At 48.2% G+C, this 17,191-nt stretch overlaps 1 protein-coding gene across 1 annotated transcript in view; it reads left to right on the forward strand.

The window, feature by feature from the left end:
• Positions 1-14,068: 14,068 nt before the first annotated feature.
• Positions 14,069-17,191, forward strand: part of LOC120394981 (coagulation factor XIII B chain-like) — a 45,839-nt gene continuing 42,716 nt past the window's right edge. The window contains exon 1 of the mRNA XM_039519159.1: positions 14,069-14,278. Coding sequence (XP_039375093.1) covers positions 14,116-14,278 — 163 coding nt within the window. The 5' untranslated portion in view covers positions 14,069-14,115. The remainder of the gene's footprint in view (positions 14,279-17,191) is intronic.

Here is a 17,191-nt window from a genome sequence, read left to right on the forward strand (position 1 = left end):
CTTTATTTAAAATATGGAGTGCTATATATTTACTGGTACACTCCAACTGCCTTATGCTGGTCTGGCAATGAAAAGCAGCCATAAACCTGGTTTAATCTATCATTTAAACTGGGATTACAGATTATTTTTTGTCAATGGAGCAGTACAAAGCAACTGGTGATTCAGGCCCAGAATAAGTAGTGGTGTTGAAGTTGTTCTTCCTAATACTACTAGAGAACAATGATTCTTACTGGCTTTTATACAGAGTGCTGATCCAAAGTTTGGTATAAGCAGAGCTCCATAGTAAAGATATCTGTTTCAGAGCTTTATCACTATTATTTTGTGTTCCTGTGCAAAGCAATGGATAAGAAACTTAATAGAATGGGGAAAGAAAAAGCCACGGAGAAAATATTATTTCATTCTCTAGATTGAAGTTTTGGGTTATTCTGTGTATTGGAATAACAGGAAATCCCTTATATTGTTTCAACTTTAATAACATCACATATCCCATTGATGCAGAATACTGCTATGTTTTAAAATTTTATATTTTGGTTACTACCTTTTGGTAAGATATCAGATGCTCAGCCAAACAAATGTTTGGGAGTGTTAGGCAGATGGATTGAGCAAAGAAATCCCTCCCTGTGTAGGTAAATGTTAATCTTTTCTCATACCAGTTTTTATTATATGACTCCCTATCTGGTATTATGAGAGAGAATAAATAGCAGATTACTTATCATTCATTATTTAAAATACATCAATCCCATTCCCTCTTATTCATCTCTCAAAATTAAAGTCCCAATTTTTCAATCTCTTCATATGGAAGCCTTTTCCATGGCCATCATCATTGTTGTTACTTCTGTCTAGACCTCTTCTTTATTTCATATATAAAACTTCATATAACTATATATATATAATTTCTGTTTGTTTATAAATGTGTGTATGTATGTGTACACATACACTCATGTCTATATATATAAAAAAGATATCTGTTTATCTATCTCCTGAGGGAATTCTATGCTACTATGTGCATAATTAATGAGCCCCACAGACTTTTAATTTTTTGCACAGAAAAAAGCTTTTGCACAGAAAAAAATGTTGCTGCAGTTCTGCCTTTTTCCCACCAGAGGGCACTGTAGGGATAAAACAAAGCAGCAGCTTCGGGACAGCTAAGGAAGAGAGAGCCTGACTTCTTCATAGCACCTGTCAGGCCAGGTCAGGAGACAGGGGCTATGGGGAGACAGACAGTGTGATGTGCTGGGGGGGGTTAAACAGGGGCTCATAAGGGCCAGTAGGGGAGGACAGATTGGCGCAGGGGCTGAATGGGAGCGGAGGCACAGGGACATGGGGGGAGGGAGTGCAGAGCTACATAGTGACAGGGGGTGGCCGACTGGGGGCACAGACATTGGGGACAGGGGGAGGGAGTGCAGGGCCACATCAGGTTGGGGGGAGGGGGTGTCTGAGTGGGGGTGGAGCGACACATGTGGACAAAGGTGCAAGGACACAGGGGAGTGCAGGAACACATGGGGCCAGGAGCAGATGTGCCTGATTAAATGGGAGAGGCAAGGGGTCAGCCAGGGTCTGCACAGGGCATGCGCCCTAACAATTCCCCTCCCCCACAAAAAACCCCTGGTCCATACTTTTCCCATCCATCCCCAACAACCCTCCAAGTTCACACCCAGGCTCCTTCCCAGCAATTTACGTCCCTCTCCCTCAGCTCCTCTGTTACCCCCAACTCCCCCAAGCCTTTGCACTGCTTCTGAGGGGTGCACAAAATACGGTTCTGTATTGTAGTTTACATGAATTATTACTCAGAGTTTTGCATTAGTATGCCTAGTAAGGAATCTATTTGTCAAAAAACATTTCCTGAATCTTTTTCTGGTCTGTATTGTTACAGACATACTTGCTAACAGATATTTTGAAATAAATGACAAAAATAATTGAAATTGTTGTGATTATATTGTGTCATTTTGACAAATAAAGTATGCAGTATTTTGCAGAATTTTAAAATATCGTGCACACAATTTTTAGTTTTTTGGTGCAGAATTTCCCCAGGAGTAATATCTATCTATGCACAATCAGTAAACAGAAAAACATATATACTTTTTTCTCCTTATGCATCATTGTGACAGCTAAGATCAGCTGGAGCACTGTTGCAGATAGTCGCTTGATGTGCACTTTTGATGGTTGGAGGCAGGACATTCTTGGATGTGGAGGGTGTACGACTATGGTGCTCACTCCCTGTGGTGATAAGTCAGTGCTCTGTTGCTGATGTTCAGTGAATGGTGCAAGGCTCATCAATTCAGCCCAAAGTGGGACGATGGTCGAGATCGCGGTCGACCTCCCGGTACTCACGCGGTCGACGGTCCCGCTCTCGCTCCCGGTACCGCGACTATCGGCACCGGTTCCCGGCACCGTCCACGGACAGACTAGTGGCATCGACGGCGCAGTCCCTGAGCGCCTCTGCCCCCCCGTGGCCTTCCCGCCAACCGTCGGTCGCCTCGCACGAGGGCAGCGGTGGAGATCACCGGGTGGACCCCCAAGGACAGGACCACGGTCCACAGCAATGGGGCTTCTGGACCCCCTGGGCCTTTCACGAGGCTCAAGGCGCCCCTCCCTCCAGCGACCCAGGCCCTCCGACCACAGGGTGCCTGAAGCCACTGTCAGCAGGCCACCTCCATCACCTCCGGTTGAGGTTCCGCCGCCACCTGTACCGGCGGAACATCCCGTAGAGGCGGAGGCTTCGCACCCCATGGACGAACCACAGTTACAAGCCATGGGTCAGGGCCATTCCTCGTCTTCCTCGCCGGACGAGGCGGTGGCGGGGTCCTCATCATCGGACCCCCACCGATTGACTTGCATGCCCATCAGGACCTCCTCCGTCGGGTGGCACAAGCCATCAACCTCCCGGTCGCAGAGGTCACTGAGGACGAGGATCCGGTTACTAATGTGATTGGAGCTGAGGCCCCGATGTGAGTGGCACTGCCCTTCATTCGCACGATTCAGAAAAATGCCACTACAATCTGGCAATCACCTGCGTCCATCCCTCCCACTGCTCGAGGCGTGGAGCGAAAGTACTCAGTGCCCCCGACCGGGTACGAGTACTTGTATACGCACCCGGCCCCAGACTCCCTCGTTGTGCAGTCGGTGAATGACCGGGAAAGAAATGGGCAGCCCGCGCCAGCGCCGAAGTCCAAGGACGCGCGCAGGATGGACCTGTTGGGCCGGAAGGTCTATTTGGCTGGCGGCCTTCAACTACGGATATCCAATCAGTTGGCTCTCCTTAGCCGCTATGCCTACGACAACTTCGTGGCCCTCTCTAAGTTTACGGAGTTGATTCCCACATCCTCCAGGCAGGAGTTCTCTGCCCTGCTAGAAGAGGGCAAGAAAGCCTCCAGGTCCTCCATCCAGGCCTCACTGGACTCTGCAGATTCCGGAGCCAGGACTTTGGCATCAGGAGTGACCATGAGGAGGATCTCCTGGCTGCAATCGTCTACCTTGCCGCCAGAAGTCCAGTATACCTTGCAGGACCTGCCCTTCGATACCAAGGGCCTATTCTCGGAGAAAACAGACTCCAGAATCCAGACCCTTAAGGATGGCCATATTGCCATCCGCACCCTGGGCATGCACACGCCTGCTACCCAGCGGAGGTCCTTCAGGCAGCAGCCCTATCGGCCATTTAATCAGTCCAGGTCGAGGCCTGATAATGGACGCAGAGGCAGACTGAACCGCCGTAGACCATCGGGCAATCGGCGTACCCAGTCCCAGGCGCCCTCTAAAGCCCCTCAAGGGCCGAAACAGGCATTTTGATGGGACGCCCGAGGACGGCCCATCAGTCTCGTTACCGGATCCTTCCCCGTTATTTTTCAACCGTCTTTCCCACTTCCTCCCGGCGTGGTCCCAGATTACAACGGACAACTGGGTGCTACGCACGGTAGAGTCCGGTTACTGTCTTCAGTTTGTTTCGCCCCCTCCCTCCCACCCACCCACCCCGTCCCTCTTCAGGGACCCCTCTCACGAGCAAGTCCTCTTACAAGAGGTCGAGTCTCTGCTGAGCTTGGGTGCCATAGAGGAGGTGCCGAGCGATATGCGAGGCAGGGGATTTTATTCCCGATATTTCCTAATCCCCAAGGCGAAGGGAGGTCTACGACCCATACTCGACCTCCGAGAGCTCAACAGGTACCTGCTCAAGCTCAAGTTTTGCATGGTGACCCTGGGGACTATCATCCCCTCCCGGGATCCGGGAGACTGGTTTGCCGCCCTCGACATGAAGGACGCATATTTCCACGTCGCGATTTACCCTCCTCATCGACGCTACCTGCGTTTCGTTGTCAACAGCACGCACTACCAGTTTGCAGTGCTACCCTTCGGCCTCTCCACAGCGCCGAGGGTCTTCACCAAGTGTATGGCAGTGGTTGCCGCGGCCCTCCGCCGTCGTCGGATACACGTCTACCCGTATCTCGACGATTGGCTGGTCCGTGGACCATCCCGCCAACTGGTAGCAAGTCACATGACCACGATCCTAGCCCTGTTTCAGCGCCTAGGACTTATGATAAATGCCGAGAAGTCAACGTTGACTCCATCGCAAAGGGTGGAGTTCATCGGAGCGGTCCTGGATTCCAATTTGGCCAGGGCCTGCCTGCCCCAACCTCGGCATCAGTCTCTGGTCTCCCTAGTTCGGGGCCTACAATCCTTTCCAACTACAACGGTGCGTTCCTGCCTCCGCCTCCTGGGCCACATGGCTTCGTGCACGTTCGTCACTCCGTACGCGAGGTTGCACCTTCGCCCGTTTCAAACTTGGCTTGCGTCGGTGTACCGGCCCCACTGCAACTCCATGGATATGGTAGTCATGCCCACGAAGCCGGTCCTCGCTTCGCTCACCTGGTGGCTGGACCCAGAAGTGGTGTGTGCCGGAGTCCCATTCCACCCTCCTCAACCATCCGTCACCCTGACCACGGATGCTTCAGAGCTAGGGTGGGGGGCACACCTAGCCGACCTGCACACCCAAGGTCTCTGGTCGCCCCGAGAACTCTCCTTACATATCAATGTCAGGGAACTGCGGGCGATTCGCCTCGCGTGTCAAGCCTTCCGCTCCCGTCTCCAAGGGCGTTGTGTCGCGGTGTTGACGGACAACACAACGGCGATGTTTTATGTCAACAAGCAGGGTGGGGCCCGATCCTCCCTACTTTGCACAGAAGCGATGCTCCTGTGGGACTTCTGCATAACCCACTCAATTCACCTGGTAGCGTCCTATCTTCCAGGAGTGCAGAACACGCTGGCCGACCGTCTCAGCAGGTCGTTCCTTTCACACGAGTGGTCGCTGTGTCCAGATGTGGTGTACATAATTTTCCACAGGTGGGGGTTTCCCCAAATAGACCTGTTTGCCTCCAGAGAGAACAGGAAGTGCCACCAGTTCTGTTCTTACCAGGGTCGCGCCCCGGGCTCCCTGTCGGACGCATTCCTCTGCTCCTGGACGGGTCACCTCCTATATGCCTTCCCTCCATTCCCGCTCGTACATCGGGTGCTTCTCAAGCTTCGGAGGGACAAGGCCCACCTCATACTTGTCGCTCCGGCCTGGCCGAGGCAGCACTGGTACATGCTGCTGCTCGAGCTCTCCGTTCGGGATCCCATTCCCCTCCCGTTGTGGCCGGATCTGATAACGCAGGACTTCGGCAGGCTCCGCCACCCGGACCTGCAGTCCCTCCATCTTACAGCCTGGTGCCTGAGTGGTTGACCCACGCGGAGCGTGCCTGTTCGGTGGCAGTCCAGCGAGTCCTGCTAGAGAGCAGGAAGCCCTCCACTCGCTCGACTTACCTCGCGAAATGGAAGCGATTCGCAATCTGGTGCGATCAGAGAGACCTGAATCCGTTCGTCGTCCCTATACCAACGATCCTGGACTACCTCTGGTCACTTAGGGAGCAAGGTCTCATGGTCTCATCGTTGAAAGTGCACCTAGTGGCCATATCCGCCTTTCGGCCGCCCGTTGGTCACCGGTCCATCTTCTCCGATCTGACGGTTTCCCGCTTCCTCAAAGGCCTAGATCGCTTGTTCCCGCCAGTACGGCGTCCTACTCCGTCCTGGGATCTGAATCTGGTTTTGACCAGGCTCATGAGAGCCCCCTTTGAGCCCTTGGCCTTGTGTTCCCTGCTCCATCTGTCGTGGAAAACAGCGTTCCTCGTCGCCATAACCTCAGCGAGGTGAGTTTCCGAGCTTCATGCCCTGACGGCTGGTCCACCGTACACCATCTTTCATGCAGACAAGGTTCAGCTTCGGCCACACCCGGCCTTCCTCCCTAAGGTGGTGTCGGCCTTCCATTTAAACCAGGACATTTTTCTTCCTGTTTTTTTCCCGAAGCCTCACGCCTCGAGTTGGGAACAACAGCTTCACACCCTGGACGTCCGCAGGGCCATTGCTTTCTACATAGAGCGAACAAAATCCTTCCGGCGTTCGCCCCAACTATTCATAGCAGTTGCGGAGCGTATGAAAGGCAAGCCGGTCTCCTTTCAGAGGATTTCCTCCTGGGTCACTGCATGTATCCGAGCATGCTACGAGCTTGCTTGTGTACCAGCTAACCGTCTCACCGCTCACTCTACGAGAGCTCAAGCCTCATCTGCCGCCTTTCTGGCCCATGTCTCCATCCAGGACATCTGTAGAGCGGCCACCTGGTCTTCTGTCCACACTAGGGTGACCAGACGTCCCGATTTTATCGGGACTGTCCCGATATTTGCTTGTTTGTCCCGCGTTCCGACCAATGTTAGGTCGGGACACTGGACAAACAAGCAAAGGCTCCGGAGCCCGAAGGGCTCGCGCCTCCCTGCCCGACTCCGCCCCCTCCTTCCCCCCTTGGATCCTTCCCCAAATCCTCGCCCCCATCCCCGCCCCCTCACTGCCCCATTGGCTCCCTCCCCAAATCCCCGCCTCTTTCCAAGCATGCCATGCCCAGGGGACTCAGGGGAGCGGGGCGAGGTGAGTCTGGCCTGGCCCGAGCAGGCAGGACTCGGCGCGGTACCTGGAGGGAGAGTAGGGGGGCGGCCCGTGGGGCTAGGTGGCGGCTGTTCTCCCCACCTGGGCAGGGGACTCGGGAGCAGCCGCTGCTGCAGCTCCCACTGCTGCGGGGGGAGGAAGTGCCAGCGGCGGCTGCGGCTTTGGTGCCCGGGCCAGAACCCACCGAGCCCGGGCCTGCTGCGGGGCAGCGCGCACACTGCGCTCAGCCCCTGGCCAGTCGCGTCTGGGCTGGCTGCCCAGCTGGTGCAATCCCGTGGCAGAGGCATCGGCAGCCCAGTCCCGTTCGTTCCCCTGCAGGACCCGAGCAGGATGCGGGGGGCTGGGGCCTGCTGCCCCCACTCCGAGGCCGCCCGCAGGATTGCAGCAGCTGGGCAGCCAGCCCAGATGCGAGTGGCCAGGTGCTGGGTATGCGCAGCGTGCGCGCTGGGTCCCCGCAGCAGGCCCGGGCTCGGGGTTCGTGGGCGCCAGAGCCGCAGCTGCCGAGCTTGGCCAGCGGCCGCTTCCTCCCCCCGCGGCAGTGGGAGCTGCAGCAGCGGCTGCTCCCGAGTTCTGCTGCCCAGGTGGGGAGAACAGCCGCTGCCTGGCCCCGCATGCCACCCCGTACTCTCCCTCCAGGTACCGCGCCTGAGTCCTGCCTGCTCGGGGCCAGGCTGGACTCACACTCACCCCAGCCCCGCGCTCCCCTGAGTCTCCGCCTCCTCCAGCGCTGGAGGAGGAGGAGGAATCGGGTGGGGTTTTGTTTTTTTTTGCTCTGCCGCCATTTTTCCCCCTCTGCCCCCGCCCCGCCCCCCCGCGTCCTGATATTTGACCTGGGTGATCTGGTCACCCTAGTCCACACCTTCGCTTCCCACTACGCGTTGGTGCAGCAGTCCAGAGACGATGCAGCCTTCGGCTTAGCAGTCTTACACTCTGCCACGTCTCACTCCGACCCCACTGCCTAGGTAAGGCTTGGGAATCACCTGACTGGAATGCATAGGAGCAATCACTCGAAGAAGAAAAGACGGTTACTCACCGTTGTTCCAGACCCGCCTTCCTTCCCCACTGTCGGAGTAGCCGGCAAGAAGGAACTGAGGAGCGGACAGGCCGGCTGGGGTATATATCTAGCGCTATAGCGGCACCACTCCAGGGGGCGCCCAGCCGGCCCGCCGGTGTTGCTAGGGTAAAAATCTTCCGAAGAGCCGTGCACGCGCGGCGCGCACACCTGACTGGAATGGATAGGAGCAACACATCTCGAAGAACAACAGTTACAACGGTGAGTAACCGTCTTATTCATTAGTAAGCAGAATAATTTTACAAAATCTTAGAACTTTTCCCTACACCCAACAGTAACAATAATGTCTGTGCAGCTATTGAAACTCTAGCATGTGAAAAGCCACTTGCTGTTGATTTTGGAGGGATTGTTAGTGGTTAGCAATCAGTGTATTGCGAGAGTGACAAAGTGCAGTACAAGTGAAATCCTGGATACACCCTGATGGGACCTGAATGGATCACATGCAGTGGGAAAATCTGGACACCCACACCAAATGTCTGGGTAAGAGGAACTGTTCCTTTGTTCTTTCCAATAGATTGGATCTCTTTAGAGATGGACCCAAACCAAATTTCGAAATCTAAGCACTCTCAAAACTAGATGAGTGGTTCCTGAATTTGGATTTAAATGTCATGGCTGATCTCTAATGGACAAAACATGATCACTGCATCCAAATATCCCTGATCTGGATCTGCATTTTGTGGCTTGAAACCATGTCTAATCTCTAGGATTTTCTATTAACGAGATCTTTGCAGCTAATTTGAAAGTTCCAAATAGCATGAAATGATGAATTACAGAATGAACCCAGCATGCCAAACTCTGAATTAGGTGGGTCTGTGTTATACTCTTGTAATAATTTCTAGATTTAGTTTTTAACAATGCAACAGAATTTCCCTCATTTGATTAAATTCCATGAAACAAATGTTTGTTATCAATAACCCTAACAGTGTGTATTGACACAGAACTTGAATACTGGTTAAAAATAACCATGACAAGGAATGTGAAAGGGAAACTGCATTGTATCTATCAGACGGGGATAGAGCTTCAGCATTAGGGTCTGTGATGATTCCTTATGAGTCAGTGTCCCCTGCATAGCTGCATTTTTATGCACGTTATGTTCATATTATGTACATATTCACTGCTTTCCTTCCTGCATAGCAATGAAAAATCCAGTGATTGGGAGGGTCTGCTAACTACATATGCCTACATATAAATAGGATAGTACTATGCTGGGCATGCAACAAGATTAAAAACAGCAGCCAGTGGTATAAAGACGTGGGATATATAATGTATGTGAAAAGATGCATATAATCACAACTGTTTGGTTAAAAATTATAAAATGGCACTAGGAAGTCATATATTTTATAGAGCCACTAATGTTTGTATTAGAGTTATGTTGTGGATTATATATTTGATGCAATTCAGTAAGCTAATGAGTTTTGACCCCTATCCCTTGTCAGGCTAGCACTATAATATAAACTAGAATGAACACAGGTCCCCAATACATCAAACTTGCACACTAATGCACAACCTTAACAGTGATCTCCTATGCTCTTACATAAATTATACAAACAGACTGGCACATCTGACCATCAGACTTTCTTCCTCAACACTGCTAAGGTTTTGCGTTAAATGCAAGTTTGATGAAGCTGGGAAATGTAATGTTTTTGGTTAATGTTGGAGATGAAAGTGAAAGCCTTATGGAGAGCAGGAGCATATATCAATAGCACTGTAGGCAATATGAAAGTGGAAACATTAACAAGTTTTCCACCTGAACTTATTCATGCTTCAGATTTTGGATGGATGGGGTGTGTTCTGCTGCCACCTTAACTGTAACTAAATGTAGGTTTGGCTCGCTAATTAATTTTCTGGATTTGTTATTGTCCATTGAAATCTGTGCTTGCCATGTGCACATATATTCTGTTAAATGATTAGGTTGTTACAATTTTTTATTTACTTTGAGGGCATTTTAAGGCCTCTTTTCATGTCATTTGCCTGATGCACATATTATTAGTGCAGAAGAGTGGAAGATGGAGGCCTTCCCATCAGTGAATGGCTAATTCAATAAGTATTGGAAAATATGAATCTATCTACAGGATGGAGAAACATATAGCCTTCCTTAGGTCTCAGTCTTGTTCCCACTGACTTCAAACAGGAACAAAAGTAGACCCTATATCCAAACTTGAGGTTCACTCCTGCAACTCTTACTCTCAGAAGTGTTCCTTTCATTTTCATCTTTCTTTTTCCTTGTCAGCTTTGTGAATTTTATAGCTGCATTTATAAATATTATTTAACTTAGACTTGAATTAAGATATTGGGTCTGATTCTCCAGTGTCATGCGCCTTACATAGCGCTTTACACCTTGCAGAGGGAGTACAAAACAGAACTGTTTTACATCCTTTGCACAGAGATAAATGGGTGTAGAAGGTACAAGGCACTGGAAAATCAGGTCCTGTCATTTTCAGATTTTTTTGGTTTAGCACCTTGTAGCCTCACTAAACAGCCACTGGAGGCAAAAAAATTGCTTCTCTCCAATGGCCGAAGATGTGCACAGTTGATTCAAGGCAACCACACAGTGGAATTTACATGCAGTGAAAGATACACCCTCACAACCCCTGCAGTCAGGAAGTGTGTTAATGGGCACATGGACTTGCCTTCATATATCTCTGGTAAATCTGCACCGTATTCTGATCATTTTAGTTTCTCAGTTGTATTTGATCTCTCATGTACAGTCATTTGTGTATGTAGCCTGTATTGTACTGTGTGTGTACTAGACTGTGGCCCCTACCCCTTCCATTAAAGATAGAAGTTATGTCTGCATGCTAATCCTTATCATGCATATTCACTGTGATACCATCTTTAATTACGTTACCAGATATTGTATTTTCCACCGGGCTACTGCCTCATTCAGGGTGAAACTCATTGCTGTGCTGAGGGTCCTGCACAGGATAGGGCTTAAGCAATGAGCCTTATGCTTCTCCTCTGTACTGGAGTGACAGTAACCCTCAATGAGCAGATTATAGCTGAATGAGAATAGATTGTGTAACAAATGAGTGCAGGGTACACTAGACCACTGTAACTGTAGTAGTTGAATAATGTTAGTGAGCAAATCGGGGACCAATTACGCCCTTAATATTGTGCCTAATTCTAACACACGCACATACACTGCTCATGGGGTATCTTGTCATGACTTCAGTAACACTAGACAAGGAGGCCTGAGAATTTTTCATATGTCATAAAAAGCCAAAAATGAACCATTTTAACCTAAGATTATCATAATTGTTATTTTTTCTTTAGAAACAGGAAAAAAATGTATCCATCCACCTATTGTTGAGAATGGAGATGTAGCTACTTTATCTGAAAAAGAATACACATCTGGCTCCTCTATGGAATTCAAATGCCAAAAGGAAAGGACAGAACAGATCTTTCTGCAACAATGGAATCTGACAAAAGCACCAGTTTGTTTAGGTAAAACTTCATAATGTTTTCTTAGGCCTTGAGAGCTTTTTAGTGTTTCACTGGACCCAGTTCATCTCTTGTGTAAATCATAATTTCAGTGTGCTTACCTGGGGTTTACCAAGACCACTATTCTCTTTTGCTTATATAACATGCTGTTTAAATTCCTCATTTTCTGCAGAACTGCATTTCACAAGATTCTGTGGTGCAGTAGGATAAACATGTAAACTGCAGTATGTAACAATATTTTTCTTTTTCTTATTTTAGAGCCATGTGCTATGTCAGTGAAAGAAATGGAAAACCGGATGGTAGAGTTGAATGGGAGAGCAAATGAGAACTTATTGCAATGTGCGTACCTAGAATGTCCTCTCCATGGATCATCACCTTGTAGTGGTGGAGAGGCTTGCGTGTCAATGACCCCGAGAGCAATGCTGCCTGGAGTCATATACTCCCTTAGGGTCACCGATGGCAGAATGGTCAAAGGCAGTGGTCCAAACAAGGTGTGATCCAAGAAGCCCCTAACAGCAGAGCAGACGGAGGATAACTGCACAATGGAGGTGAAACTATTGTGTAATGTTACAATGGCTGTGAAAGTGGATGAAGGCTGCAGCAGATAGAGGATCTCCATGGTGTCCATGCCATTGGTTTCAAGTCTTCTATCTGTCAAGGGTAGTGTGGTGACTGTGGTGCACCAGTCTCCCTACTTTAAAATAAGTCCCGCACAGGCATCTTCCAGTTTTTGGGAAAATAACATTTGACTTGGGGAAAAGTACGGTGGCGATCAGCGAGTGGCAATGGGAACAGGACAGTGAAATCCAGAAGTTCATAGTCATACACCGACACACGGGAGGCGGGTATGTGATACAGTCATCTTGCTCGAGGACTGAGGTGGGTCGAGCATCTTGGCAGCTGCACCAACGACTGAGCAGTCCTTTTTAGGATCCACTCTGCTCACCCCACATGAGGAGGGGGTTAGAAAAGGTACCCTAAAAACAGTCTTGCCTCTGTTTTTTCCTCGCTGGATAGCCGCATCCAGCAGGATCATTGGTTGGCCCTATCTGAGGTGGAAGAGTGGTTAACTCCACTCAAAACCCCAGGATAAGTTGCCCAAGAGGCCTCCATGATGACAATTTTTCTCTCTCTAGCCTTCAAAACATGATTTACCACACAGTGCTGCTTCTCGCCAGAATTCAAAGTGTCTGTTTGGCCAATGAACTTCTGATCAATGTTTGATAAACACTTGTGCTTGCATAATGCTATCCTCCACAGCCAAAATGTATGTCTTAGGACTTGGCTTCGCTAGAGTTTTTTACTGCCAATTTACTCCAGGACTTAATATGAGCATAAAGGGTGGTTTGGACACATCCCAAAGGTTTGTGGTTAACCAGAGGTAATGATGCCTAGACTGATGCCATGGTCAAATCATGTTAGTATTCTGGGACAAATGTTTGAGGAGAGTTCAGACTAGCTTTTACAGACTTTTACTAGCTTTAGTTAACTGGTAATCAATTGATTTGAGGTAAAAACTCTACTATAGATATACCATCACTGTTCTGTCTCCTGCACCTGCCAGCCCAGCTATACCTCATCCTGCTACCTTTTGAGGAGGGGAAAACACTGGGGCCCATACAAGTGTATCCTGAAAATCCTGCCACCTTCAGAGAGAGAGAGACCCAGCAACTTGTTAATCAAAAATTGATGTATGTGTGTAGCGGGGCAGTAACCCCACTCCTGCCCTGAAGGGCTTAAAATAGCCCTGTGGGAGGGCTGTGGTGGGGAAATAATAAGCCTGGGATGATTGGGAAGTAGCTGCATCTGGGCCACACCCCAGTCAGGCTGCAGCTGGCCCTATAAAGGCGCTGCTAGGCTGGAGCTTGGGAAGTCTCTCTCTCTCGCTGTTGAAGGATATGGGCCTGGCTGCTGGGAGCACAGCAGGGTACCTAAAGTGGAGCAGGGCTGGGGAAAGGCCAGAGGCTGGGGAGGGGAGGCTGGGGAGCTCCATCCTGGAAAACCTCCAGGCTGCAGGCCTTGTTAAAGGCCGAGAAGGTACAAGGGTAGGCAGAGGCAGCAGGTCCAAACCCTCCTTGCCAATGACGAGTGGCAAATATACTGTAGTCCGCCTCAGTGAGCGGGGGCTAGATGGTGACTGGCAGTAGCGATTGAGGAGAGGTGGGGATAGGGGGTTGGGGGTTCCCCGGGGAGGGGAGACCCAGCGAGACTGAATAAGTCATGAACTCCCTTTCCAGCCTTTCAAAATGCCAGGTCTCTTCAGACCCACAGAAACTCTGCATGAACCCCTAGGTGAGCAGATTGTAGTATTTAAACCCTGGTGGTAAAGAATTAATTGCTCATTTTGCATAATGAAGCTTTCTGAAGACCAAAAATATATCTTAAGCAACCTGTGTTTATCAAAGATTTATACATGAGGGATGTCTCTGAACCCTGAGTATTTGATACCTTGCGTTTGTCTCAGCAGAAATATCTTTGACATCATACTGTGAGGGGAGAAATTCCATGTAATCAAAGAGAGCAATGGAAAAAAACAGATTGGACAGTATTCCCAGTGGAGTTTACATATGTTATCTCTGGTATCCTGATGTTGAAAGAGAGGTAATAGAGAGAGAGAGAGGTATTGAGTGGGAGTAGAATGCATGATCAGTCTTCAAAAGCAGTTGCTGAGGACAGAATGCAGAGAAGCGCAGAACTCAACACCAGCCATTACAAGTACTGGATTTAATTGGTCAACCCTCAGAATGACTTTGCTGAGCTGTATCATCATTCAGATACTCTGGGCTTTCTCTGCTAAGGGACAAGGTAAGATGCAAAAGGAACCAAATATTCAACAACACTTTAACTTAACACTTCCCTGGTGTGGGGTGATATTAAATATGTTCAATGCTGCACATAGTCAAGTGCTTGTTACAGTGAACTCTCAAATACACAATTGAGCTCATGTCATTTGACGGAGACATCCCCAACCCCTCTTTACAAGGACAAAACAATCAAATGTACAGTAAACAGGAGACAGCCATTAACAACAGAGTGAATGAAAATCTTTGAAGGCAGAAGGTGTGTTATTGACTCTCATTTTTGGGTAGTTCTAGAGAATATTTCCACTTGTTAGCGTTTCTGCCTGTTAAAACAGGGCTGAGTGCATCCCCCCAAATATAGCATCGTTCAGAGTGTAAAAGCTGAGTACATCTGTACGTGTTACTTCTGTTATCAGAACAGCTGATGAAATTCACTCGTATTCATATATCTCTTATTTATGCCACACTATATGAATTGTAATTATATTCATTGTGTTCTGGTTTGTTTAGAAATTGTGTTTTGTGCCACTCCCAGATTCAGTGTTATATGGATGGAAGAAAACACTCTGGCATGTGGGCCTGATTTATAGACACCATGGAGACAGGAACCTTACATATGTGTATAGAGTGAGTGGGCATTTTGATTTCTGACACCAGACATGCTTTGTCCATTCCCACAATGTCATATAGTAAAATATGTCTTGGAGTGATGACTTTCCAGGAGACTGTGGGGTTCCTGAGCAGATAAGGGCTATTTATGTTTAGTGGCAGGAAAGGAGGATCCATCTGAAACCTAATTTTTAAAGGGAACATGCTCTGGGGATAAATCAGGGTTGAGCAGTGAAGGAGTCTTGTTTGTAAGATGCTTGTTTTATTTGACTACTAAGGATTATGTTCAGCATTTCTGACCTCAGGGTTAATCCTGCCAGGGTCTACTCTACTCACAATTAAACCAGCCTATCTGTTTAGAGGAAGGGGTAGACCTTCCACCTGGAATGAGCAGGGAGGGTTCTGCTCCCGGAACCCGCATATTGCGGGTAGTCTCCTGATCTTGATCACAAAGCCAGTAGTAGATCAGGTCCCAGCTACACTGGAAATCCCATCTGCATTTTTGACATGGCAAGACTGTTGCACTGCTCTGGGATAATGCCATCAACAGCCTAGGAGTGTGTGTGAGCGGGATATAAGGCACTTTTGGAGAAAGGGTTCCAGCTGTGGGATGAACTTCCAGAACAGATTAGACAAATAATATCTGTCCAACTTTTGGTGTCACTGCAAGACTCTCCTTTTTTGATAAAGCTTTTCCGTCCTAATCAGAATGACACTTATAACAACAACTACCTGCTCCCCACCTAAAAAATAAAATAAAATACCCTAAGCAGATCCTCCCAGCAGCAAAGATAGGAGAAGAGCTATAGACTTCATCAAGTCCACAGGGATCTCACTTTGACAGTCTTATGCAGAAAATGCTTCTATAATGCAATCCTTGGAGTTAGGGAAAAAAAGTTGGATATAAATAATGTTAATTGAAGGGAATTTACAGCCTAATGCCCTGTTTCCAGTTAAACTTGTTTGTCTTTTTGTTTAGTAATTGCATGTGATCCTCTAGCAGTAAATAATGAAAACTACCACCTTGAAAAGAATGTTCAGAAAAGAGGATATAATCAGAGTAGAATCTAATTATAGATTTCACTTTGATTCGGACAACAGGGAAAAGACCACGGAATGCACAAAAAATGGCTGGTTACCTATTCCAAGATGTGCCACAAGAAGCCTGCTCTAGCATCCTATCAGACAGGAGAAGTGTGTGCCTTATACTATCTGTTTGGGTGGTTGTAGCATGTTCCTCTGGGTGTTGTGAAGTGTGTTGAAGTGATGGCTCCGCCTTCCAATTTCTGTTATGCTGTAATTTCTAAAGCCGTCATTTCCTGACTGGTAGGAAAAGCTTATAGGGGTGAGAAATAAAATAACTCAGACCATCAGATTGTATATGTCCTGGAAATGGGCTAGTCACTAAATGTCACAATTTGGCTGGATTATAGATGGCTCAGGTAGTGACGCCTATTAATAGGATGCCCAACACTTTCCATTATAAGACCTAGTTTTCAGTTGCTTATAACTTTGTCAAACTTTAATCATTCTGGCTGAAATTGTTTATGCTGAGTGTCATCCTCAGTTTGAATTTTGTTTGGAAAGTTTCTGTTAAAATAGATATTTCAGCCATTTATAACAACGAAATGAGAGAAATATTTTGTTTTGCATGTGTTAACGTATTCTTACAAATGTTTGGTTAAGGAGCTCTAGCACCCATGTTCTTTGGCGTAAGAAATTGAAATCTGGCTGGGATTTCCACCTGGTGTCAGGGATGTGACTTTTTCTATGCTTCCCAAATCTGGCCAAGTTATAAGCATAGGAAAATCTCAGTTTGCACAGTAGAGACTTGTTAGCGTTTGACGGATAAATTCTCTCAAGATTCTGTCTGCACTGCACATGCTCCAGGGCTGCAGGTGTTGCGCAGGACTTTCCTGATAATTGCTCCTCCCGACTTTTAAGGGCCACTTTTGTGCCAGGAGCCAAAACTGAGAGCAGGAGCACAGGGAGCAGAGATGGGGAGTGGAGTGGGGATAAGGAGAAACAGGTGCAGGCTGAGAATTATTACTGTTCTTTATTGCACCCAAAAGTACAACTGGCTCTTCACAGAAGATAAGAAAATACCTCATACCTGTTCCAAGGACTTTACAATCTAACTACTAGATATGACACAACCAGTGGGGGTGACAAACAACAGGAATGGACTGAGTGAGGAAGGGCAAATATCACAGCAACATGATCGCACAGTTGCTCATGTCAGAAAGGTACATGGCCATAACAAGTCTCCTGCTAGAATTGGTATTTTTGTGTTTTTCTTAGGCAGACC

This window comes from Mauremys reevesii, unplaced genomic scaffold (assembly GCF_016161935.1).
Source record: "Mauremys reevesii isolate NIE-2019 unplaced genomic scaffold, ASM1616193v1 Contig87, whole genome shotgun sequence".
Taxonomy (NCBI): domain Eukaryota; kingdom Metazoa; phylum Chordata; order Testudines; family Geoemydidae; genus Mauremys; species Mauremys reevesii.